Genomic DNA, 26,346 nt, shown 5'->3' with positions numbered 1-26,346 from the left:
GCAGGATCAGGCAGAGGGAGAAGTGGGGCTGCAGTACAGTCTCACTGAAGGCCTCAGTCAGCCCCAAGAGGACCTCCGAAGCTGAGGTAGCCCTTCAAAAGTGTCCTGAGTCGGGGTAAGGTTGTCAGGTCTTCATACCCTATGTTGACCAGTCACTGGATGTGGGGTGCCCCAAGAAGGGGGCATGACCTTGGGGGAGACAACTCTCTTTAGTCAGCTGAGGACTCTCTAGGAGACTGAGCCCTTCAGTCCTGAAGGAAGATCTGGGTGGCTTATCACAGCCTCTATGGCAGTAGCAACTTCCAGGGTTATTGGAAAGCTGATACATACAAAAGCATACTCAAAAGTGCTAAACAAATGTAAAGTTTTAGTTGTGAATATTAATAGTAATTATATATATATATATATATATATATATATATATATATATATATATATATCAGTAAATAGTTCTTCAACTGAGTTGAGTCTATTTTCTCAGAGTAGGTTCTCAGTAAGAATCGTGAAGTCGTTATATACCCTTGTTTTTATTCCTCTCACTTCCCCAAAGACACCCTTGCCCCTCTCTCTTTTGTTATTAATCTTGTCTTAAAAGTGCTTATGCCATCATATTTTAAAACCTCTAGGGTTGGTTTGATTTGATTTCCTTTCCACTGAAATGACTATTCTGAACTCTGACCTTAATCCAGGATGGTTAGAGCAGCTGGAAGCACTTTCTTGACTATCTATCTATCTTCACACTTTATATCCCATATAGGCTCAGAGAAATTCTAAGTCCTAGTGCAGTTTTTAAATATTGCTAACATTAACTACGCCTATCAGCGAGGTTAATTAAACGTAATTGAGTGCTGGCCCTAGCATTCCCAACTTTGTACTGACCCTGGAGTCAGTTCTGTCAGCTTATAGGGCTCAGACATGAGAACACCTTGGCAAAAGCCATCAGTGTGAAAGATGAATGTTCCAGAGATGAAGAATATTGAGCAGCTCTGAGTCAATTCTAGGGACCAGCTGCTTATAGAAAGAACTGTGTACAGGAGTTCAAAGGTATAATATATTGTTGATTTCACACACACACACACAGAGAGAGAGAGAGAGATGTACTCAGGCAGTTATTCTATGAATTTCATCATTGTATGATTTCTCTCAAACATGCATGTATGTATATATATTTCTAACTCACAAATCTCATTGTGTCACTTCCCTGCCAAAATACCTTCTGTAGCTCCCTAACATCTCCACCACAAAATCGAAAGTCTTAGCAAAGCTGTTTTAGTTCTCTGCATATATCAGGATCTTTTATGCTGCTGTGTCTTTGCATGCCATTTCCTTTCCTCAGAAAGCCTTGTCACTGCCTATGCATCCTTCAGGTCTCAGTTCAAATGTCACCTCCACCGGGCAGCCTTCCCTGGCTTCCCCACAATGCCACAACACTTGCCTCTCTGTATTTCCTTTCCTTCCAGACCGTGAGCCACCAGATGGGAGGGAAATTAATTCATGGACCTGACAGATGAGAGGGTCAGGGTGCAGAGAGAATGAGAGAAGTTATATGCAAAGCCCTTTTAGTTAAAACTTATATTCTGTAGAGTCAGTACTCAATTATGTATCTCTCTAAAGGTGTGACTTAATGTGTCTGATATTTGATTTTGTTCTTGGTTTTAAGAAGAACCAGGAACCATCTTTTGATCCAAAGATTAGAAGAGCTTCTAAGGAGTGGCTTTCTGACACAAGTAAAACTTTCCCCTGACTGCCCTCTTGTGGAGGTGCTGAAAGAGCCCAGAGATGATAGACAAAAACATAAACCTCCTTCCCCAGGTTGAGAGAGCAGTGTTCTGGATTGTTCGTTGTTCTGTTTACTCAAGCTGCCATATGTAGATAATTACAGATTTTTCAAAAATTAGAGTATAGCAAGACATGCCTCAGACTGAATTCAGTTTGTCTCTGGTGGATCGGACGGTTCCTCAAGAATGTTAGAATACCCAGCACGAAGGTTAATGAACAGCACATGGAGAAAGAGAGGTTAAGAGAAGTCTCTGGTGGATGAAGTGTAGATGCACACCAATTTTCACTAGCATATCTTCACAAGCTGAAGGAAGTACTATTAAGCAAGGACACTAAGTTCTGTTTCCCCTAGACCAGTGGCTCTAGCCATGCCCAAGAATCATCTGCTGAGCTATGTTAAAACACTGATTTCTGAACCTCTAATCCAGATTCTGATTCAGTGAATCTGGGCCGGAACCCAGGAATATGAATTTTAATAAGTACCCTACATCTTTCAGTGGAGATGGGTTTTACAGAGCCATTTACATGCTTTTCCACAACTAAGACAACTTTCTGTATAAGTCATGATTTCAGATATTCTGACCCATCATTCCATATAGTGCGCTTTTTAGACCTTGTGCCCAGACTTTTGGCTTGAAAGACATGGTGGTATTCATTTCCATACATGGGGTTGCTAGTTAGAATTAGTATTTGATCTATGACTATGGGACAGATTTCCTACCTCCTTTCTTCTCTTCCTCCCTTTCTTTGTACCTACTTGCCTTTCTACCTGACTACCTATTTGCCTTTGTACCTGCCTACTCATATTTATGAATCAACCTATTCTCTGTGCCTTGAACCAACATGAACCACAGAAAGAGTCAGCCTTTTGGAACAAGGGTTACCCTAGGATTTGGGCATTTTTGATAAGAAGAGGTGAAAGGAACTGGCCAGGAAATAACCTCCCCTGGAGAATAATACCAACTACCATTTCTTGAGCACCTACCTGGTGCCAAGCACTCTACAAGTCTTCTTAGGTACATTGTTACTAATCCTGCAAAGTATTTCACAGGTGAGGAAACCAGAAACTTAAAAGAGATTATGTAACCATTTAAGTCATCTGGAGTCATGAAGGTTGAACTGTAACTTGAATCCAGGTGTGTCCTACTACAAATCTCCCTGCTCGCTTTTTCTGGATGAACATATCTCTGGCTACCTGCAGGTGGGCACCAAAGCCTTTTCTAGGTCCATCAGTCAGTTTATTTCTCATTAAACATAGAATTTTAGGTGAAAACTCTATTTTCAAGGAAGTAAATTATCAAATCAAGAATTTCTCCAGGGCACTGCTACTAACATCTTCCCAGTTTCTGGGAAATCTAAACATCAGTTGTATTTAAGCAAAAAGAAGAATGCTTACTGTGATTTTTTAAAGAGGTTTCTGAAGGTTGTTTTAGGACCAAACTGGGCAGCCATGTTTCTTAATTTTGTATTTTGTAGAGAACCTGAGGCATTGTTGACACTCCTAAAAGGTCAATAACAACTTGTTTGATATTTCAAGTTAATTGTGAGTCTCTGCATGTTTGCATAGTTGAACCTTTATTGCTAAAGGTCCCTTATAAATGTTGCATTGCTCTCAATGTTTGGGGCTGCCTTGAATGCCTTTTATGCCAGTGGAAATGCATTTGTTGCAGTGGAAAGGCATTTGGTTGAACACAGTGTAGTGCATTTTCCTTTAGCCTTCAGAACATTAGAAAAATAAAGTTTATATTTTTCTGATTATGAAAGAAACATGTTCAAGTGTTTAAAATCAGGAAAATATAAAACAGTATAAAGAAGATGAACCACCCATAATCCTCTTATCCAAGAGTAATGGTAGTAATAATAAAAATGCTCTTTAAGTAAGACATGCTTATTGTGTGTCAGCCACTGTTGTGAGATAGGTAAGATAATCCTAACTTTGTAGACTTGCTAACTAAGGCTTAGAAAAGTTAAATAACTGTCCCCCTAAGTGGTAAGTAGTGAAGCCTGGATATAACATTCTTTTTTTTCCTAGTTCCAAAGCCAGTACTCTTTTTGTGCCTCTCCCACATAACCACTGTTAACATTCTAGTATGTTTCTTCCAAGTCTTTTTTGGGCACATTTTTTCGTGGCTGAGATCATACTGTGAACACAATTTTCGACCCTCCTGATTTCACTTAACATAACAGCATAAGCATTTTTCCTATATGATCTGGCTCTGCCTTCCTCTCTGACTTCACCTCATACCTCCTTCTGCCTTGGGTGTCATACTCCAGCCACACTGGCCTGTCTGTTCCTGGAAAAAGTCCAGAATGTTCTTGCCTCAGGGCCTTTGCACTGGCCACTCCCTCTGGATCAGCTGCTCACGTATCAGCTCTCAAATGGTTACTTTTTTCTCATCCCTTAGGTCCCAGCTTGAATGTGTAGGCTTTTCCTGAATGTCTGTCTCAAGTAGGTCCTGTTCTCTTTCTTAGCCCCTTGTGGGTTTTCTTCATAGCACCTGTTACAACTTACTATTAGTTTATTTTATTTGCCTTTTTATTGTATCCTCATGTCACCTTCATCTTTGTAGGTCTAGCCTAGCATGGGCCTGTACATGATTCTATACTGAACATGTTTGTATATAAAACAATTTATTATCCTGATGGTTTCATAGAAGTTCAAATACTGTGTCAAAATGTAGGAACATTTTTAAGGCTCTTGCTTCATATTACTGCAAAAATTTCATCCCCACATTCCAAAACGTATATAACTGCAAGTTCTGTGTGAGGGTACCCTTGCTAGTGTGATCAGTTTCAAAAGTTTTAGCTAAGTATACATCTGTAAAACGATCACCTCAATCAAGTGGTTTTAAAATAAAGTGAAATAGACCAAAAAAAAGAAAGCATTAGCTATTTTGATAGCTGACTCAAATGATGCCTGTACATTGTAGGTGCCCAGGACATTTTTGTTGAATGAATAAAGGAATCTCACTTGATAAGGGGATGATATAAAGTTGACACATGGCCAGAGTTCCAAGAACACCTGAATGCTCTTCTGGGCCCATTTTCCTATAGGGTCACACAGAGACATGTAAGTGCAGAGGATGACGGCAAGCAGAGGTGCACAGCTGGGCTCCGTCTTCAGCCCCTGTAACCTGGGCTAGACCTTGCAAAGGATTCCTTTTGCTGGGCCTAGAAGCATCCAGAGCCTAAAAATAAGGTTGCCCCCTACCCCTTTTCCCTACATCTGCATCAGAATGGTGAGCAAAGACCTGTTCAGAGCAAAAGAAGACTATTTGCCCTATCGATTTGCCCTATCATTGCTGCTATAGACCTGTCCAAATGTCATTTCAATATCATCTCCTTAACAGATGAGGTTACATTTTTATTCACATGTAACAAATGAACAAAGACTTTAAAAACTGATAATATTTAATGCATGGCATAGTAAAAAATTTACCCTCTGAGACTGTGAGCCAATAAAAAGCTCTTGAACCTGACTGGATTTATTCCTGCAAGCCTCTTTTTCAAGCGAGCAGTGAAGGAGGAGATAGATACTGAGACCTCCCCTTATCAGTGTTGTTTTCATGTGCATGTTTTTTAAACTAGTCATGAGGTTAGATATTTTCCAAATGTTTGTTAGCCAGTTTTTTTTTCTTTTTCTTTTATTCAATTATTTATTTGTTTGTTTATTTATTTAGGCTGCACTCGGTCTTAGTTGCGGCACATGAGACCTTCGTTGCGGCATGTGGGATCTTTAGTTGCGGCATGCAGGCTTCTTAATTGTGGCATGCAGACTCTTAGTTGCGGCATGCATGCGGGATCTAGTTCCCTGACCAGGGATTGAACCCGGGCCCCCTGCAGTGGGAGCTCGGAGTCTCACCTACTGGAACATCAGGGAAGTCCCATTGTTAGCCAGTTTTAAGTCCTCTTATAGGTAACTGTTCACGTGTTTTTTCTGAGTCTATATTGATGTCTTTTGTAATATATTTATGTGAGTGCTTTAAGTAGTAAAAGCAGTAATCCTTTTTTATATCTGTGGCAAATGTTTTTCTAGCTTATCTTTCTTATAATTTTTAGTGTTTTAGTCTTACTAAAGTTTTAAATTTACATGTAGTCCATTGTATCAATATTTTTTCTTGTTGGTTGCTTTTAAGCTTAGAAAAGTCCCAGATAAATGGTTACTCATATTTTTTTCTTATTTTACGGTTTGATAAGCATGTCTAGTTTAGAAGGTGCTTTTTAGTTGTATAAGGGAACATTGAAATTGTTTGAGTTGTAAATACCTTGTTCTGTAGTACCTTCCCCAAAACTGGTGTAAACTTTTTTTCCAATTTGGCTTTGAAAAAAAATAGATTTCAAAGAGAGGTATAACTAGATAAGCTTTAAAGGTATTTCTTTGTTTATTTCCTGGGAATCATTCAGCTTTTTTATGCTCTCCCTGCTATCTCCTGGAATAGTATATGCAGGGGAACCCTTTAGCATACTAACGTAATAAGGATGCCTTTCATGACTCAAGAGATCTTGGGAATCCTTGGGAAATTGTTCAGTGACTCTCTGCAATGGAATTAATGTTTTCAAGCCTGCATTCTGTGTAAGAGATACATTTTCAGAGCTGGTCTTGCTGTGAGCTCTCGAGCCCCTCCCTCCTGCTGTCCTGGGAGTGGTGCACCCCCCAGATAATTGGATTGCGGTCAGTGTTCCTTTGTTGCTTGCTTTTCAGAGAGGGGAGGTTGTGTATTATCCCAGAGGTCTGGGGGCTGCTGTAGCGTGAGTGCATTGTCTCAGGGGCTCTGCAGATCCAAGGCCAGTCCTTCATTCTGGGGCCCTCAAATCACTCCTTGGCCTTGGCTGTTCTTCAGCTAAAGGGAGAGATTCCCAAATGCTACTGATTGTTCTTATCTATTTTTCCAAAGAGAGAATGCTAGTACCAAGGAAGAGGGTGGGTGTAGAGGGGCAATCAATTACCTTGTCAGCTTAAAACTACAGAAAATGAGCCCACAATTTTAAGGATATTTATTTTATCATCCATTATTTTCCTTATGTAGATCCCCCTTTGGGGCAGGAGATTCTTTTCCCGGTCACTATACTGATTTGGATCTCCAAAACAGCCACCCAGAAATGGAACTCTGAAACATGGTTTATTTTAAATGAATGTGTTTTCTTATTTAAACCAGCTTGGTATAATGAGGAAACAGAGGCACAGAGAGGGCTAGGGACTTAGCCAGGATGTAACTAACTAGACACAGATAGTTATGGAGTAAAGATGCTTGGTGTTCATGCCCTTCACTCCAATACTTTCTATTGCTTCTTTTCTCACAATCTCCAAAGAAGTATAGTTTACAACTTCGGCTATGAACAAACAGAATACATCTCCTAGATTCTACTTTTACAAATTCTTTGCTAAAATAACCCATTGAGGACAAATATATTTTTATTTTTGTGAATTTCACCTTAGTGATGTGATGTAACTTGTAACCACCTGAAGGAGACGCTGAATTTTCTACATGAAAGTTGCTATGGACTGAATTGTGTCCCTCCAAAATTCATATGTTGAAGCTCTTAACACCCAATGTGACTCTATTTATTTATTTATTTATTTTCTTTCACATCTTTATTGGAGTATAATTGCTTTACGATGTTGTGTTATTTTCTGCTGTATAACAAAGTGAATCAGCTATATGTGTACATATATCCTCATATCCCCTCCCTTTTGCGTCTCCCTCCCATCCTCCCTATCCCACGCCTCTAGGTGGTCACAAAGCACTGAGCTGATCTCCCTGTGCTATGTAGCTGCTTCCCACTAGCTATCTATTTGACATTTGATAGTGTATATGTGTCAATGCTACTCTCTCACTTCGTCCCAGCTTACCCTTCCCTGTCCCCGTGTCCTCAAGTCCTGTGACTCTTTTTAGAGATGGGGGTTTTAGGAGGCAATTGAGGTTAAATGAGGTCATAAGGGTAGGGTCCTAATCCAATAGGTTTGGTGGCCTTATAAGAAGAGGAAGAGAGAGATTTTTCTTTCTCTCTCTGCCATGTGAGTCCACAGCCAACGTGAAGGTGATCACATCTGCAAGCCAGGAAAATCACCCTCACCAGAACCCATGGCACCCTGATCTCAGGCTTCCAACCTCCGTACTGTGAGAAAATAAATTTCTGTTGTTTAAGTCACACAGTCTATGGTATTTTGTTATGATAGTCCACGCTGACTAATATACTAAATTACTGTCTTACTAAATCCTGGTTCCTAGAGCCAGTAGACATGCAAATTACAAGATCATTGAAGATGATCCGTGATTGATTGATTGAGTTTTATTTATTTTTTTGACCACACGGGATCTTAGTTCCCTGACCAGGGGTGGAACCCACACCCTCTGCAATGGAAGCACGGAGTCTCAACCACTGGACCTCCAGGGAAGTCCCATGATCCATGTTTTAGAAAAATTGTTCTTATGGTTCCTTTGATGCTCTGGGTACCTTTTGTGGGTTTGAGTTGTGAGTGCTTCAGAGCACTTGCTTTATTTGTAAGAAATAGCTTTTTGTGGACTGGAAATATCCTCACAAATGGGACTGGTGGGTAGAAGGTGGCCTGTCCTCCACTAAACCAGGAGTAAAGGATGCATTAGCATTGTGATGTCACTGCAGCCAGAGGTCTTTGCTACGCTGGGAACTCACTTCTGGGCTCCTGAAATCACTTAATTAAGGGCAAAAGCACATAATACCTGAACAGCATTACTGTGCTAGTTTTGTCTTTCCTGCCGTGCTGAGTTATTCATTAACATTTGTATAAAATATCTGAATCGTAGAATCCTTTCAGGAGGTCATCGCTTCTCTCTGTAGACCAACTCTAACGCAAGCATCTCTAATGAAATTCTGAACCTCAATCTTCCCCACCGCAGATCTGGTGCCCTCACACAAATAGATCCAGCCAATGTCAAAATTGGAAACAAATATTTAACAATGCAACCTCGGACAAAGTATGAGATCTAAAAATGTACGACCTTATACCTCATAAAGTTCTTGAAATAAAAGAAAGCCAGCTCCTGGTCTGCAGGTCTTAGCAGAGTGGTAATGCTACTTTCATAATGTTAATCACCAAATGTCCTCCACCTCTGAGGATGGACAGGCTCCTTGGATCACGCAGGGTACTAGAAACCAGGAAACAAGAAAGAGCACCCACCCACATAGCCAACGAGCACCTCTCACATCCTCCTACAGATCCTGTTCTCCAGATGCTAGACAGTAGAATAATCATTTAAACCTTGGCGAGCAGCAGTGACACTTCAGATCCATTCAGATGACTGTATTTGGTTCCTACGCAGGGTTGGCAGTTACTCCGTGAAGCAGGCAGGGTGCAGCCATAGCCCTATTTAACAGCTGATGGTGCTGACCCAAAGCGGGCTTGAGGACTCCATAGCAAAGCCACCCTGAAAACCAACTAGCTCCTCAAGGATTATCTGGCACTCTGCTGGGCACTGGGATAAAGAGGAGAATTAGGCATGGTCCCTGGCCTTGCAGAGCTCTCAACGTAGCGGGAAGGGAAGACCTATAAACCCATCATTACAGCGTGCAAAGTGCTGTAATGGAGGAAAGGAAACGGGAGGCCATAGGAGTAGAGAGGAGGGTACTTAATGCAGATTCTTAAAAACTGGCCAAATTAAGTTAAAGAGATAAGGCATTTTTACCTTGGAAGTTTTTCCTTTTAGATTCCAAGATAACCTTCATAGTTTCTAATTGTGATTTAAAAAACACAAACTTTTGATATATGGTTTTTTAACTTTGATTTAATTTCAGCATTGTCTCAAGTGTTGGCTTCTTAAAAACATCTTTCTCACCCTTTCTGTAGTTAGAATGAACTGGAGGGGTGGGTGTGTGTTTTCAGTGGATGCTACCCCGGATGGGAAGGATGAAGCCGGGTGCAGGAGGACGCAGCTGCTGGCTAAGGCCACCTGCGGAAGAACAGCCAAGTGGGGAATCCCAGTGTCCAAGGGACTCGGTTGTTTGTTTTAACAGTTATGTAAAAACCTGGCATTTGGGGTCCCAGCGTGGAAAGCATGGCAACAGGGATTCTGAGGTTGGTGTTTGGGCATTAGAGAGGCAGGTGGAGATTGTGAGAAGGTCTGTCCACAGGAGGCTGTTGGATGATTATGGTGCTGAGATCAGTGGAAAATGGCAGAGGCCAAGCAGGCTCAGTCAGAGGTTCTGTACATCAACCTGCCTGAGTCTCCTTTTCCTCCTGTTTAAAATGGTGATAGTTCTGTCTGTCTCATTAGGATGTTATAAGGCAGGGGTCCCCAAACCCCGGGCCATGGACTGGTACCGGTCCACGGCCTGTTAGGAACCAGGCCGCACAACAGGAGGTGAGTGGCAGACGAACAAGCAAAGCTTCATCTGGGGCTCCCCATCGCTCCCATCACCCCCTGAACCAACCCCCCAGCCCCGGTTCGTGGAAAAATTGTCTTCCGCGAAACCGGTCCCTGGTGCCAGAAAGGTTGGGGACCACCGTTATAAGGGATAAATGAAACTCACATGCATAAGGACACTGGTCCTTGAAAAAAATGTAGCCTTCCCCACCCCTCCTTCCTTCCCATACCCCCTTCCCCTGCCTTCCTGCACTACTCCTTTTCACTTTTCAGGAGGTAGTAGTACATGGAGCTATACTAAAATGTTATATGCAAAATGTGCCACTCAGGCTTCTAACGGAGGTGGCGATACAATAACTTCTGAGACACTTAGTGTGGTTCTGCCATTTGAAAAACGGAAGGGACAGTCTGTATTAGTCAGAATAGGTGAATTATTGTAGCAAACAACTCTCAAATCTCAGAGACTTAACAAGGTTACTTCTTACTCATACCAGAGTTCAACATGGATTTGCAGGAGGCTGTGCTGCTGTCATTCAGGGACCCAGCCCCTCCCATTTAGTGGCTCCGCTTTCCTTTAGGGCCTCGGAGTTCTCCCTTGGACCCTCTGCATCTACTGAGTAGGCAGGAAAGAATGAGAAGATAAAACATCATACAGAAGTTGTTTAGGGACCAGGTGTAGAAGTGATCGTTTCTACCCATGTTCCAGAACTCAAGTTACTCAGCCCCACTGTAGCCTAGCTGGGTGGCCAGGCAGAAAAGGAGACAGGATTTGGTGGACATATGATAGTCCCTGCCCCATGGCCAGAACACTGGGCAAATTATTGGAAAAGAAGTGAATAAGATCCTCTTGTTTAAGCTGTATAAACAGAGCCCAGGGACCCTCTGTTTGGAATGTCCTGTTGGGGTGTGGTGGGGGGCATTCAAGCTAGAAGAATGAGAGGACATTTCTGAGATTCTCTGATTCAGTAAAGCAGCAGAGAACTGGAGCTGAGTTACCCAACTGAACTTCTGGTGCCTTAAACTGAGTTCTTGGAGTAGAAATAGAACGTTGAATTTCATTTCATAGATTGTTCTTCCAGTTTGACGTATTGGAGATTTTTAGCACGCACGCTCACACCTGGCTGCCCGCCACCTTCTGCCATTGCAGATACGCTTACAGGAAGCCGTAAGTGGATCTGCTTTTGATGCTGGCAGCATCTTACTAAAATGCTTTTGCTGGCATCATGGAACAGGAGCAGAATTCAGCTGGGACCAATAATGAGGCTATTTAGAAAGTTCTTTCCTCTACCACCTGACAAGGCAGATGTGGTGGGGATTTTTCCACTCCCATTCTGTCGATGGTGGCTGAAATTAGTTCAAGGCCATCAAAAATGTTTAGACCTTGAGACCTGAAACCCCTGACCCATAAAAAGGACAAATCCTCTTTTTCCTATCCAGCAAGAGAAAAAGAAACTCACCCCAGAGACTGCCAACACAGAGGTTTGTCACCTATTTGTTCTCTTAACAGCCTAGAAAAAGCACAGCCATGTGTTAGTTTGGAAGGAAAAAAAGTATTGGCCTTCGTTAAAAATATCTCTAGATAACATTACTATGGTTGATGCTTTTTCCCCTGAAGTCGTGTTAAATTGAAATAACATTTTTTTCTAAGCACTTTCACTTCTATAATCTCATTTAGAACTCCCAGTCATTATTGTGTGAGGTAGGGATTTCATGATTTATCCCCATTTAATAGGTAAGACTACTTAAGGTCCAGAGAGATTAAGTGACTTGCTTAAGGTCTGTGAGATATGAATTCAAGATTAGTACCCAATTATCTACACTTCCAAACTCTTTCACTAGACCATATGAGGTTATGTCAGCTGATGCTTTTTCTTGGAGAGGGTGGTGTGCTCCAGCCCTTTATAACTGACCCCATCTGTATGTTGATTCATTCATCCATCTGTCCATCCACAAACTCTGTACCAGGCATTGTGCCTGAGATACAAAGATGAATGAGGGTCTTTGCCTTCAACAAGTTCACAGCTTAGTAGGGGAGGTGGACACATAGATAAATGTGATGGATACAATTATATGTGAAGACCCCAGGGTATGATGGGTATGTATGTGGGAGAAGGAGCAGGATTGGACACACAGTGAAAGCATGGTTAGTTCTTCCTGGGAAGGTCAAGGATGGTGTCACAAGGGCAGTGACATTTGAGCTGAATCTTAGTGACTGTCAGACACATTAGGGGTATTGGGGCATCCCAACCCAGGGCACCAGCTTGTGCAAAAGCATAAAATCTTGAGAGGATATGGCCCGTGTAAGGATATTCTGGCATATTTGGGGATGGTTTTGGAGAGCGGTGAACCCCAGGGAGCACCTGGCAGCATTGCTGGGCTAAAAATGAAGGATGATATTCTGTAATGCTTGTGTTCACCCTTGTCCCTGGGCCCATAGTGACATCTCAATTCTCTGAACTTGGGGAATGTTTTGGATCTGACCCACATGATCTAGTCCTTGATTATGTACTCTCTTGTCTCATTCTGTTCTTATTCTCATCAGTAAACCTGGACTCCTTAGTCTGATTGTAAATGTTCAAAGATCCTGAACCATGTCACATTCTTGCTGCATCCCATATCCCGGCACCAAGAACAGTACATTGTAGGTGCCAAGGAACTGCTTAGTGATTTTTAAATATTCAGAAATCAAGCAGTGAACTCTAGGGAATGTTCGCAGGGTGTAACATCATGAGAGGGGAGGCATGTGGCCTTCAGTTCAATCAGGTAACCCCACACTGTGCCAGTCACAGGGGACATAGATGAAGACTGGTTCTTGCCCTAAAAGAGCTCACAGTCTTGAGTGGAAGGTAGACATGGAAGGCAGTAATTGCAATTCCATGGGGAATGGAATAGTCTGAGGAACAAGTTCTGTGAGATGTCAAATAGGGAACTGTTAATTCTGTCTGGGGGAAATTGGGAACCTTTACTGTCTGCTCCCAGTCCGATGTAAACTCTCAAGGCAGGGGATTTGTGTGCCTTGTTTAGTGTTGAATCCCTAGTGTCTGGCACGTAGCAGGTGGTCAATAAATATATGCTGCATGAATTTATGGAAATTAATACTTGAACTTGATTTTGTGGGGTGAGTATGTGTTCACCAAGCAGAAGAAGCAGGGGAAGTTATGATCCAGGAAGAGAGAATAGCTTGTACAAAGACACATACACAAGAATACTTTTTTATTTACCTAAATGTTGTTTCCTTGAATGTAGTTCCAGAGAGTGTTCTTGTATAGTGTGACTATCAGTGGGCTTTCTGGATAATGGCCTGTCTTATTTTCAGTTTTTGACCAAATGCTCCTCACATATTGCTCTGCTAAGTATCTTAGCAAGGTTGCCCATACCAGCACATATTCACCAGGAACTTTGTCAACATCATAAATAGGTATCAGGTTAAGTTGGTTATAGTAATGTGACCATGTAACCTGATTTACCTTGGACAGTACTGGTTTATGCCTGTTGTCTACATGTAATTATTAATAGAGCTTCCTTGCACTCTCAAAAGTGTCTGGGTTTGACCAAGAGAAGGTGGGGTCCCTTCTCTCAAGCATCAGTCAAGGAAAGTGGTTGATGTAGAAAACCCCACTACCAGATTTCAGGAGCGCTAATTCAACACTTATTCAACAGATATTGACTGAATGTGATTCTATTCTGGATACTCCAGGAATCTCCAAGGATGACCAAGACATGGTTTCTCCTTGGCCCTTATTTCAAAGTGATGATTGTATATATCCTGTCTTTCTCATGGTTGGTTGTGTGAATATCAAAATAAATACTCTGAAAGTGTTTGTTGAATGATTATAATGAGTTAATGTATGTGTACTTAACCTCTCTCTGCCTTAGCTGTCCTCATCTGTCAATGCAGGGATAACAATAATAGTACCTACCTTATAGGATTATTGTGATATTAAGTGAGTTAATGCATGTAAAGAGCTAAGACTGGTACCTGACACATTATTTATTGAGCATTTATGCTCAATAGACAGTAGTTATTATGTGAAAGCACTTTGCAAATGAAACGGAGCTACCTATAGCTTTCTACAGCTTAAAAATGAGAAAAACATCTATTTGGAAGCTTTGCTTAAGGAAGGTTACATTTTTTAAATTTATTCAACCATTTGATTATGAATCAGATATGACCCCACCCTTAAGGAGCTCAAGCCTAGTAAGAGAAACAGATATGAAAAAGAAGACTATGAACTTACCTGTATTTGTGTCATGAAACAATGTCCTATAAATTTGTGGAGTCTGTTAGAGGTCTGCTGGGTACCCCTTCGCAGACCACTCACTGAAAATCTCAGTAGAGAAGGGGATGGGCACAGTAGAAGAGGAGATGGACATTGATATTAATCAAGGAAACAATGTGGTTAGATTGAAATTTTAGAAAGGTCACCGTGGTTGGTAAATGGGATTCAGTCAAAATTGGGGGTAAGAATATGTGGATGATAATAATCCAGGAAAGAGATGCAGAGACTTGAACCAAGACAGTAGCAGTGGGTATAAGAAAAGTTAAGGAGATATAATCTACACAACTAAGCAGTTGGCAGGACTCTTGAGAAACTTACAGACAGCTTTTCTCAACTAAAAGAGGTATAGCTTAAATGATAAGATCAAGACACCAGGTTTCTGTGACAAAGTGAGAGAGTGGCATGGACATATATACACTACCAAACGTAAAATAGATAGCTAGTGGGAAGCAGCCACATAGCACAGGGAGATCAGCTTGGTGCTTTGGGACCACCTAGAGGGGTGGAATAGGGAGGGTGGGAGGGCGGGAGACGCAAGAGGGAAGAGATATGGGAACATATGTATATGTATAACTGATTCACTTTGCTGTAAAGCAGAAACTAACACACCATTGTAAAGCAATTATACTCCAAGAAAGATGTTAAAAAAAAAAAAAAAAAAAGACACCAGGTTTATTTTCCAAGCCCTCACTGGGTTCTTGTGAAACCTGCGTTGTCCCACTATTAATTGTTAAAGTTTGTGTCTCTGTAAGTGAAGAATAATTGGGAAGTGGATTAATTGTGAAGCTTTAACATAGGTAGATAGTATGAGAGGAGTAAGCACTATAAACCTGTGTGGTTGGGAAGCCTCAGAAGCTGAGACATTCCATTTAGAATCTTGGATAGCAATTACCAAAGGCTCTAAATTAAATATAATAGATGAGGAGGCTTGGGCCTAAGGGTGGTAGCATTGGTGCTGGCACCCAAGTCTTTTGACTCTCAATTCACCGTTTACCCACTGCAGTATCATTCAGACTAGACTAGATTGGTTTCCTCACTGGTTGCTGAGTTCCTCAGAGTGCCCCAGGAAGTATGTGAGGGTGGGGTAAATGTTTAGTGGGGCCCACTCTTCCCCCCCACCAGGAGACCAGCACTATTTTATTTGTTTATACGTTAGAGGTTTGCCTAAGATTTTACTTCGAAAAATCACTTGCTGGAAAAAAAGTTTGAAAGTACATCCTCTGGAGTTACAAACTGGCTATAAATAGCATGATATTCCTATAGTGCAGAACTGTTTCTCTCCTTTTAAACTAATTATATATCTATCTATATGCAATTATATAATGATTTAACTTTACACATACGTACATACGCATATTAAATATTAACTAATGTTACTGTCTATATAGCTAGTAACATTCGTTAGATAATATTTAGAATACAGTATTAATTCTCTTAAGCACTTGCATTTCCTAGAGTTCTTCCAGAGTCGTGGTTTCATGGAGCGTGGGAATGTGGGCAGGTGATGAATTCACGCTCCAAGCTGCAACAGCAGCCATACCGTCCTCTTTTCCATACCTTCCACGTCATCCAGGCCTCACTGGAGTTCTCCGTGACTGAAGACCTCTCCAGCTCTAGAAGCACGAATTCAGTGTGCAGACCCTCACGTTATATTCACTAAAGAAGGTTGCAACCAGAGCACTCCCCCCTCTAGCAATAAAACAATGGCTCTGTTGAAAGCTCATGGCTTCAGCTCGTGGGTTTGTTCTGAAGAGCGACTTCCACTTTGGAGTTTCTGATTTTAGTCACTTGAACATTTCTTAGAGGGAAAAAGACTGTCCTTTAGCAGGAATTTCTTACATCAGAAAAAATGATTCTGTGGAAGGGTGGATTCCAAAAGATTTTTCTTTTTGGAGTCATCTTTGGGATTCATCTATTTATCATTTATTTCTAAGAGAGGCCATATCTTAACCTGCCACGTGAATGTATTCATTTTACTTGAACAAATATTTACTGAGTGCCAACTATGAGACAGCCACTGTGCTCACCTGGAGGGAAGCAAAGACAGACAATCCTTGCCCTGGAGTACCTTGAAAACACTCTGGGAGACAGACCTGTAAACAACTGTGGTAATGCTCTGGCATGAATTCTGTGGAGGCAGGAAGAACAAGCTGCTATAAAAGCTCAGATAATGAAGCAGCTGATTTTTCCTAGTGAGGTTGAAGCCTTGAAGGATGGGTATATTTTCCAGGGAGAGAAGTCATTCCAAATGGAATGAAACTACAGGAACAAAGGCATGGGGTAGAAGGGCCATGTAGGAGAATAGAGTGGCATGTTTAGAGCAGTGTATATAAAAGGGAATATCCCAGAGAAGTCAGGAAGCTTAAGCGAAGGTTGGATTATAAGGAGGCTTGAACGCCATACTGCATAGTTGGATTTGATTTAAGCAGTGAGGATCATGAAGGTTTTTCAGGTAAAAAGTAACAGAACATAGATTGAATCATGTGAAATTGACAGTATTTGACTGCTTTTGACCTGTAAAAACAATTTCATGTGTTCAACCTAATATAAAACATAGTTAACATTTTTGAGTACTTAACCGTATGCCATATACCCTGTAATACATGCCTTACATGCATTATCTCATTTAATCTTCACAACCCTAGGCATTATTGTTGTCTGCATTTTAAGTATGATAACACTTGAGAGCATCTTTGGACTTAATCAAGGTCCTAGTCAAAACCGTTGGTTTTATGATTTTAACCTACCATTTCCAGTTCTGTATTTTATTAAAATAACTCTAGTGACCAGGGTGGACATTGGAGGAACATTATACTAATCTGGCTCTTCATTTGTGGCAGATTTTAAAATCTCCTTCAAAAGCTTGATTTCCCTTTAGCCAGTATTCTTATACTGGAATGTCAGTTGAAAATCTGAGTTAGCCTTACCAAAAATTTTGTTTGCTAATTGAAAACTATTTATATATAGACCCTGACATATTAGAGCTGGCATCCAGTTTCATTTCTTCTTTACTCAAGAAGATTCTGGCCCAAAGAGAAGTGATTTGCCCAAAGTCATAGAATTATTAGCGGTAGAGATGGAACTGACTTTGAGATCTCCTGGCTCCTCTCTGTTCCCTTGTGATTTAAAATGGATCTTACTTTCAAGAACACACATTGAACACCTCCTGTGTATAAGAGGCATTGTTCTAGGAATGTTCTTCAGTAATACCCTTATACATGGACACGTGTAAAATTTCATGTTAGGTGGATGGCACAGTTTGGCTATATACTGATACCAAGTAAAAGATATAGGGGAAAAATCTGTCCTTTACCCATCTGTGTCTTGTAATTGGCACACATAGTTTGTGTAGTCTTACTTGATAATAAATTTTAACAGTGAAGAATTCCATTGAAATTACTGTTCCACGCCCTTGTGGAGTTTGTTTCCCTGTACCCCAAGGTACCCATATGCTGATAGACAATAAGGAACAAATTTCAAGCAGTAGCTTGTATATTATCTGAGTTGTGAAATCTTTAAGACGACAAGAGTTTCAAAATTCTTGAATAAGGTGGAAGTTTTAATAATATACATAACATATATGACCCACACAGTTTACATTCTTAGGGTTTTTGAAGGCTAGCAAAGCCTTCTGCAAGCATTCTCATTTTATTGGCAGTGTAAAAAAAAATCAGATGTGATGATTATTTGATTATCCCATGATCCATTTTATGGATAATAAAGTAGGCAAGGTAAGTATTGAATAACAAAATCAGTAAGTACCAGTTTGGGGTAAAATTGGAATTCTTTTTTATATTTTTCTTGAAACTGTCCACAAAACCATAAGTTACATGTAACATAGTTTGTAAAATCCTGATGTGGGTTTTAAAACTATGATTTTAGTTATTCACTCTTCTCAGTAAGGGAGCAAACTGAATAGTGAGGTCAATAACAATAACCCTTTTAAAAGAACTTAAGTATAATTTCTGTAATTACCTAGGATTAATGGTGCCTTGATAAAATAAAAGTTATGTATTTGTGAATAATTTCAGAGTAGGACCAGGGCTTTTCCAGGCACTGAAATTTCACAGGAGCCCAGCATCTTTATGGTTACCACATAATATCATAGAGGAAGGTTAGCATGAAATAGGTATTTGTAGCCTACAAGGCTTTGGGGGTTATAATGTTACAACTTCTGTTCAAAAATCTTACGTTAAAAAAAATACTCATCCTCCTTAAAGATGTGATCCTTTTCAAGGTGGTATTTTGAACTTGAAGCTGCTGTTGCTAAGGCGTTGCTAAGGGAAATGAGCTACTCAGCACTAATGTGTAACTTTACTCTTCTGCCTAAAAGTAGTTAAATCATTCCCCCAGCTTCAGAGTCAGCGAGGGAAAGGACTAAAAAGGGTCAAGTGGAGAGTTGCCTTTTTCTGACAGTTATATAGCATGCCTCTCTTGTTTTTCACATTTTTTTCCTTCACCTTTTGTAGAGAAAGGAAGCGACCTTCCTAGGCATAAGAGGGTTGAAACGGTAAACTAGGCTACTGAGCAGGGCAAGGCTTATAATGAATGTAGACTGTGCCTGACTAAGGCAGAAGGAAGTGCCTGACCACTGAGAGAAATGCTTCTGCTGATGACCAACCTCAGAAAAGGGCTTTTTACAATAACCCAGCAAACAGTAAGGGTGACTTGAAAAAGAAAATTATGTATTAATGAATGAAGTACCAAATCATTGTGCCCTAAGCATTTGGTTCAAAAGTTCTAAAATATTTGGAATCAATTATTTATGTTCTTTTATTGTGTGCCCATTATGTTCAAGGTACTGATATTCTACATGCTGGGGATATAAGGCAAATAACATACAATTTCTACCCTGCAAGCTCACAGTACAGTGTGAGAGTAACAACGAACTATAATTCATTGAGAACAATCTGTAATAGAATTGTTTGAAAATTGTTGAAGTTCAGAATTATGCTCACAGTTGAATTTTTGATAAATAAAATTTGGAAAATATTTGGAAAGTTTAATGTCTTGGGGTTTTAGTAGATGATTCCATCTGAAGATCAGGCACTCTTACCTTTACTTTCAGAGATGGAGGAGGGAATAGCACACACACAAAATAATAGCAGACAAAAGCGTGACCCTTGTAATTTTCACAGGACCAGGATTCTATCATCACCTGGTGGCAAAATACTAAAATTACGGGTGTAAGTTAGGTGGATGTTTTTTTCTTTTTTCTTTTTTTAAAATTATTGTTATTGTTTTAAATGTCAGCAGATGGCAACAGCATTACTCTGAATGTTAGTTTCTGATTACAGACTAACAGAGAATAAGATTTAAGTTTTTTAGATCTACACTTTTCTATATAAGGTAGAATTTATAGCAAAAAGAGTGTGGACTGAGGTTAAACATATATAAGTTTGAAACCTAAATTTGCCTCTTACTAGCTGTGTGATCTTGAGCAAATCACTTAAATTCTCTAATCTTTAGTTTTCTTATTGGGAATCTCAGAGTTGTGAGATTAAATGAGATTTATAGGCAAAGCACATAATGCAATGTTTGACACATAGTGGATGCTCAATAAATGCTAATTCTTGTTCTTTTCATAAAAGTACTTACTGTATAAGAGGTCCTGTTTCCCACAGTCATCATATCATAATATTCCTCTATTTACAACTTTTAAAAATGGAATAGGTTGGGATAGGTTCAGAGGAGACCTCAGAGGGGCTCTAGCTAGAAGGAGCTGGCTGCCATTATCCCCTTCCTGCCCTCCTCCCTGACCTTTGTTCCTGTATGAAATACCCTCCACTGTCCAGAACAAATCCTATCATTCTTTAAGCCTAGCTTCAGTTCCAGCTTCTCTCATGAAGCCTTCCCCATCACTCAGGTGGTATCCTCAGCATTGACTGCCTGTCAGTATTTCATTTTGATACTATTCTCTTTACGTTCTTCCTTATACTATTAGGATTTATGCATAAAAATGAAGCTCCTTTCCTAGCCAGATTGTAAGCTCCTTGGTGAGCACTGTGACTTTTATTTCTTTTTATTCTTCATGTTAAGATTTTAGCACTGAACTTTGCACACAGGGCTAAGTAAATGTTTATCTGCAGCAGACATTTTTCATTAGAACAGGAACAGACCTTTTAGCCTTTCTTAGTTATTATTGTCTTTTTATGCTCTAATCGTTTAGAGAGGCTTTGAATTGTTTTTTCTTCAACAAGATTGACTTATCTTGTAGCCAGGTACTAATTCATACAGTTTTTCCTTATTTTCCACGTTAATAATAATAGCTACCATTTAGAGTGCTGCCTCCACCAAACCTATATCTACTTAATTCTGGCAACAAACCTTAAGAGAAGTATTATTGTGCCCATTTTACAGATGGGGAAACTGAAGATTAAGGAGCCTAGCGTATCATTTCCCCCTGAGAAGGTGTTCAGCAACCCCTAGTTGAATCAAAACAAATAGGCCTTGGGATAGTATTTGAGGTGATGAGGGCAACTATTGATCTTCATTCATTCCCCATGACTGGAGTGCTGCCTGGAGCCATGCTCTGTATTATAAAGGGCGGAGGACAAAGAAGTTAAATGAATCAGTGTTTGCTGAGCAGATACTCTATGTAAGGAGTTTTGCCAGTTTTGGAAGAGGAAGTAGGGGATAGGGCTGGGGACTTAATCCTGCCGTCTAAGATTTTGTGATTTGTAGCTTTAATTCTTTGTTTCTCTCTCACTTCGTTTGTTTTGAGAAAAGTCAAACACACCTTCCATCTTCCCTCTGCTTTCTCTTCTAGTCTGTGCCCATCTTTCTCATTTATTCAACACATATTTACTAAGCATATTCTTCTGTGGTATGAGGAGGGGAGATCTTACTTTTAGATGAGTCAAACACCTTTCTAGAAGAATTCTTAGTTATAACAATTGTGACTTGAGTGAGATTGTGCATGTCAAGTGCCTAGTACAGTGTTTGATGTACAGTAGACTCCTAGTAAAAGAGCAGTTTTTATTCACACTGTAAGTCCTACTATTTTTATTTCTTCTTCTCCTCCCTCTCCTCTCCTCCCCTTTACCTTTACCTTTCCTTCTTCCTTCTACTCCTCCTCTTCCTCCTTCTTCCACAAATTACCTTCCTTGCCTTTTACAGTACATCTGTTTATTTGTAGTTACAGAATTATAAATGAGTTCAGAGTTTTAAAAGGCCCTACATTGAATTATTGTCAATACTGTATTAATCTCGTTAAACACTGCATCCTTTAGTGGTATGAGTAGATACTCCATATTTCATTTATTCAGTGGCCTTTGATTTGTGAAGATTTATATCTATACTAAGGAGTTTTTTTGTTTGTTTCTTTGTTTTTTATTTTATTTATTTTATTTTTAGTAAAGCTCATCTGAACTGAAATGAAAAGGCTTCAAATCCCTTAATATAGAGATCTTCAGAAATCTCTGTGTGTTTGCACATTGACCCTGCTGAGTTTTCTTAAGCTATGATGAGAATATATCAGTGAAAAGTCCAGACAGGGACTCCCTTAAATTAGATTTCTTTGATAAATGTGTACTTACCGTTTTTTAGAATTTTGTAAGTAAGGCAGTTTTCCTGTCCTTTAAATTTTCTTTCCCAGAAAGACACCCTAGTGCTTTAAGCGTGCGAGCAAAGGCACATTTGAAAAATCATGCATTGATTCTGGAAAGAAGCCTCTGCTTTCAGCTGCTGTTCTAGCACAGGCTTAGGAGTATGGAAAGAAAACAGTCAGATCAAGTGTGGATCTACCCTTAAGTTAGTTTACCTGCCTAGGTGAACTCTTGGTCATATAAGTTGACTATACACCCATTTGTCATATTTCTCCACACAGTAGCACTCTTCTAGCCCTTTCCCACAATCCATAGTATACAAAACTACTTAGGAAAGAGAAAGGCGTGACACAGTCAGGTCATATACCTCTAGTAGCACATCAACAGTGAATTCCTGATCCTACTGACAGACGCCATGTCAGTCTGGCACATCGTTCTTTCCTCTGTGGTATGTTTGCATTTTCTTACAAAATTTGATTTAATGTTTCTGCAGGAAAAAAAAAAAAAAAAGACAAAACCAACACCACAATTCATCAAAGGAAAATTAGGCTTTAAATTTTATCAGAAGCTCTTAAATATAGTATACCATTGTCTGGGCATACTGACTGTATTTTCCCTAAGAGAAGAAATGCCAGCAGCTCAGGTTTATTTTTCAAGGGAAGAGAGAGAGGATAAAAAGAAATTGAACCACACGAAAATGTCAGGTCATAGTCACTGATGACGCTATTTAAATGGTGTGCAATAATCACATTAGGGCAGAGCACATGGAATTCCCGATTTCTGCATGACAGTGAAGAAGGGCCAGCAATTATCTGTGTGTGTGTGTGGATATGTGAGTGTCTGCTCACTCTACCTTCCCACCCCATTTTGATAATTCAATTGAGGGGTAAGAAGAGGTAATCCAGACACCCGGAACAGGAGGAAAAGGTCTGCAGCTGTGCTCGGAGGGACTGGTGTGAAGAGAGAGGCTCAGTCTGACTTGGAGTTTTGTGCTATTGCATGTGAATGCTCTGGAACTGCTCTAATCGACTGAAAATGAGCCGGCTACGGTCATATGGAACAGGTCTGTTTAGCCACATCGCTGGGTAGCATGGCAGATGGTAGACCGTCAATGGGTGGTATTGATTGGCTGGATTTGCCTTAGGGTAACAAGACTATGGGTCCTTAAAAACCCGCTTCATCTTATTTTCCTTTGTGCAGCTACGTACAGTTGTGGTTTCTCTTCTCACTCCCCCAGTCCCCAATATCTCCTTTTTTCCCTTTACAAATCAAAAGCCTTCCTTGGTAACCAAAATAGAGAGGTTACCTTGAGATAAACACTCTTTAAATTATCACCAAGGCAAGAAAACTCGAGAATATTTTATTTACTAGGCTGATTACATTTTAATGTTTGAAGAAAGTGACATTTTAAAATTAGTGTTTAAGACATATGGTGAGTGTACAAATTAGCTTATTTCATACAACCAGAATTTGATGAGAGCAACTCCTCCTTCTCACTCCCCAGTTAAAAATTGTCACTTGAAACTTAATATATTTGAGGAGGTTAAATGGTATTAAGTGATGCAGACTTGACTTAAAGATGAAGGAGACAGTCACTGTTGTATATGGCTAAATGTTGCCGGATGGGCTGGAAAAATACTAGTATCGACATCCGTGTTTGCAAGAGGATGTGGAAGTTTCAGGGCTTTAATTTTGTCCAGCCAAGAAAACAAAATCCCAGGTATCTGTGTATGTTGGTTTCTCTTTTAGATATGAGGGAACATAGAATGGTGCATGCGTACTCTGTGAGTAGTAAAAGCCTCCTTAAAAACAGGTCATATAATGATATAAGTGATGGGGTTTATTTTTGTCCGGGTGGTTCTTTATCCTTTTAACATCATCCCTTCATCACTTGGGGCTTTCAACTTGAGACATTCTATTTATTCCTGGCAGAGGAGCAGATTAATTGGAATAGAATTGTACAAAGGAGACGCCAAGTTAACTATACAGACAAAATTGTACACAACAGAAATGTTCCACTTTGAGGTAGATCTTAGGGGAAAAGAACAGCACTGGGGAAATATATATCATTAGTTTGCTGTTGTGGTTGTTTATAATTGTGTTTTAAAAAGAGGTGCTCAAGGCTTTTTTGTTTGTTTTTTTCAGTGTCTTTACTTTTAAGCTTTTGGTTATTTCATATCATGAAAGATCATATCAAATATTACTATGAAGAAAAGTTACACCCTTAAACTCTTGCCTCCATCTTGTGTGTGCTTCGTTCATATGCCTACTTTTGAATTGGGTGTTTATCACACTTGTCAATATTTCTCTCCTTTTGCTAAAAGAAAATATCTCCATGAAGTTTTTGGTTTTCCCCCTTGCTCTGCGTTGATTGGATTTTCCTTTTTCATCCTTTGCTGAATGAAACAAAGCTTGTTTGTGTTTCATTCTTCACAGTTCTTATTAGAATTGGTGATGGTGTTTTGTTTTGTTTCCTCACTATAAGTCAGGAGAGGGAATTTTATTTATTTATTTTGACAAGATACAGAGAGAGATACAAGACAGATGCCTGTTAGGATGCTGGCGTTTCTCATGTCACATCCTACACCCAAAAGCTGTTCCAAGGGGAAAAAAAAAGTCTTTTAAGATGGTTCATTTGAATCTGTGCACTCTACCCACCTGGTGGTTATACAGTGAACTGTTACTTTAAAGAGTAGTTGAAACACCAGCCATGTTTGGGGCAGGCTGCTCTTGCAAAGAGAGCAGTACATATAACAGGCGTCTACTGTGTGTGAGATAAGGGGAAAATTCAGCTCACTGACTAGAGGTTTTAATGTGCGAACTCTAGGGAAATAATATATTGACTGTTCCGTGGCATGCAAGAAAATTGAAGAACCCTTTGCAGACGGAGTGCTTTGCAAAGGATTCTATCTGTTTCTCTTAAAACAAAATCTGTGGCAAGATGTTTGAAATCAGCAGGACGCTTAATGCTGCTTTGTTAAATAATGAGGTAATATTTTGTCACTTTTTTCTGGGCAGCATCTGTTTCCCTCCCCCTTCATTTTTTTCCTGTGTTTATGAAGGATTCTCTTTCTTTCTTTCTCTTTCTTTCTTTCTTTCTTTCTTTCTTTCTTTCTTTCTTTCTTTTTTTTTTTCTTCTCATTGAAGTCAAGGAAATAGAATTCACGCTTCCATTTGTGTTCCTTCCTTTCGGTGCTTTTGGAGAATTTGGTTGTCTTTTTTTATTTGCAGTTTCAGCCGGCTGCTGTTTCCTAGCCCATTGTGCCACGTAAGGCTTCTCCACTGCGCGGAGTAGGTAGTTATTAACGCTGAATTGGCTTCTGGTACAGTCCATCTGGACTCTGTGTGGGAAAGCTGGCTGCCGGCGACTGATGCTGAGATATCTGCAACCTTTGGGATGTGTGCATGGTGGCGAGGGGCTGACTGATATGAGATTACTTCTTTTAAGGGAAATTGTTATTAATGAGTCAAGAAACTGCTCATTTATGGTAAGAAGGATACAGCGGCACTGGCAGCCCCACAGCTCTGGGATATCATTTTTAGGTTGCCTTAGCTGCTTGAGTGAGACAAGTTTCTTTCTGTGGTGGTGGAGGATTGTGGCGGAAAAAAAATATCATGCATGACTGGGAGACTCGCCTGCCTGATTCTTGAGATAATATGTTAAGAATCTGTTGCTTTACAAATGTCACACCACTGATGTAGCGGTCAGCCCCTCACTCTGAAAGATGAATGGTACTACTGGAAACGCAATAATAAGGTTGACTTTTCCCAACAATAGGATTCTGCCTTTGTCTTTAGAGAAAAGGCCTCTGAGGACATTTGTGCATTTGTTTGAGGATTCCGTTGAAAGGCTTTAGAGTGGAGGTTTTTGGAAAAGTGATCAATATACAAACTGCATGGATTTTTAGCCTAGCAAAACCAGCTAATTGTTTATACTGTAATATACAGTTACTATTTTGGAAAACTGGCCAGAATATCTTTTGATATACCTAATGTTAATTTATGGCTCACTAAATGTGCTGAGATTAGTATGGATGGAAGAAAGGGGTTTTAAGAAATTCTGACTTTTATAACCTCCAGAGAAATACACAGTAAATATTTTTGTTCCCAGTGAGCTGTTTTTATTTGTGTGTTAGTCAGCATTGTGTTCATGTTTACTTTTCACAGTATTTTGATATTGGTGAGATCATACTCAGAGTTTCTGTTGTTGATTTGGGGCACCTGTACCTGCCCTGTGTACGTATGTTGAGCTCTTTAGAGCACTTAACCTGTGAATTTGTCCTTCATACACAGTTCAAGGGATACTGTAGTACTATTGTGACTTGTAGGACGCTTTATACATTTGTTCAAGAAATTATTTTAAAAGTTTACTTAATTCAGTATTGTTCCACTTGATGG

The 26,346-nt window shown here is 39.9% G+C and overlaps 1 protein-coding gene across 3 annotated transcripts in view; it reads left to right on the top strand.

Moving 5' to 3' along the window:
- Window positions 1-26,346, top strand: part of ELAVL4 (ELAV like RNA binding protein 4) — a 143,520-nt gene that overhangs the window by 31,000 nt on the left and 86,174 nt on the right. For 2 of the 3 annotated variants that reach the window (XM_082371419.1, XM_082371418.1), the window contains exon 1: window positions 432-25,436. The exons of the other annotated variant lie outside the window; for it this stretch is intronic. In XM_082371419.1, coding sequence (XP_082227545.1) covers window positions 25,320-25,436 — 117 coding nt within the window. In that variant the 5' untranslated portion in view covers window positions 432-25,319. Of the gene's footprint in view, window positions 1-431; window positions 25,437-26,346 lie in introns of those variants that run through there. 3 annotated transcript variants of the gene reach the window in all.

Source organism: Balaenoptera borealis (genome assembly GCF_965194805.1).
Source record: "Balaenoptera borealis genome assembly, chromosome: 1".
In the NCBI taxonomy this organism is placed as follows: Eukaryota; Metazoa; Chordata; class Mammalia; order Artiodactyla; family Balaenopteridae; genus Balaenoptera; species Balaenoptera borealis.
This window is presented reverse-complemented; position numbering and strand designations above follow the sequence as displayed.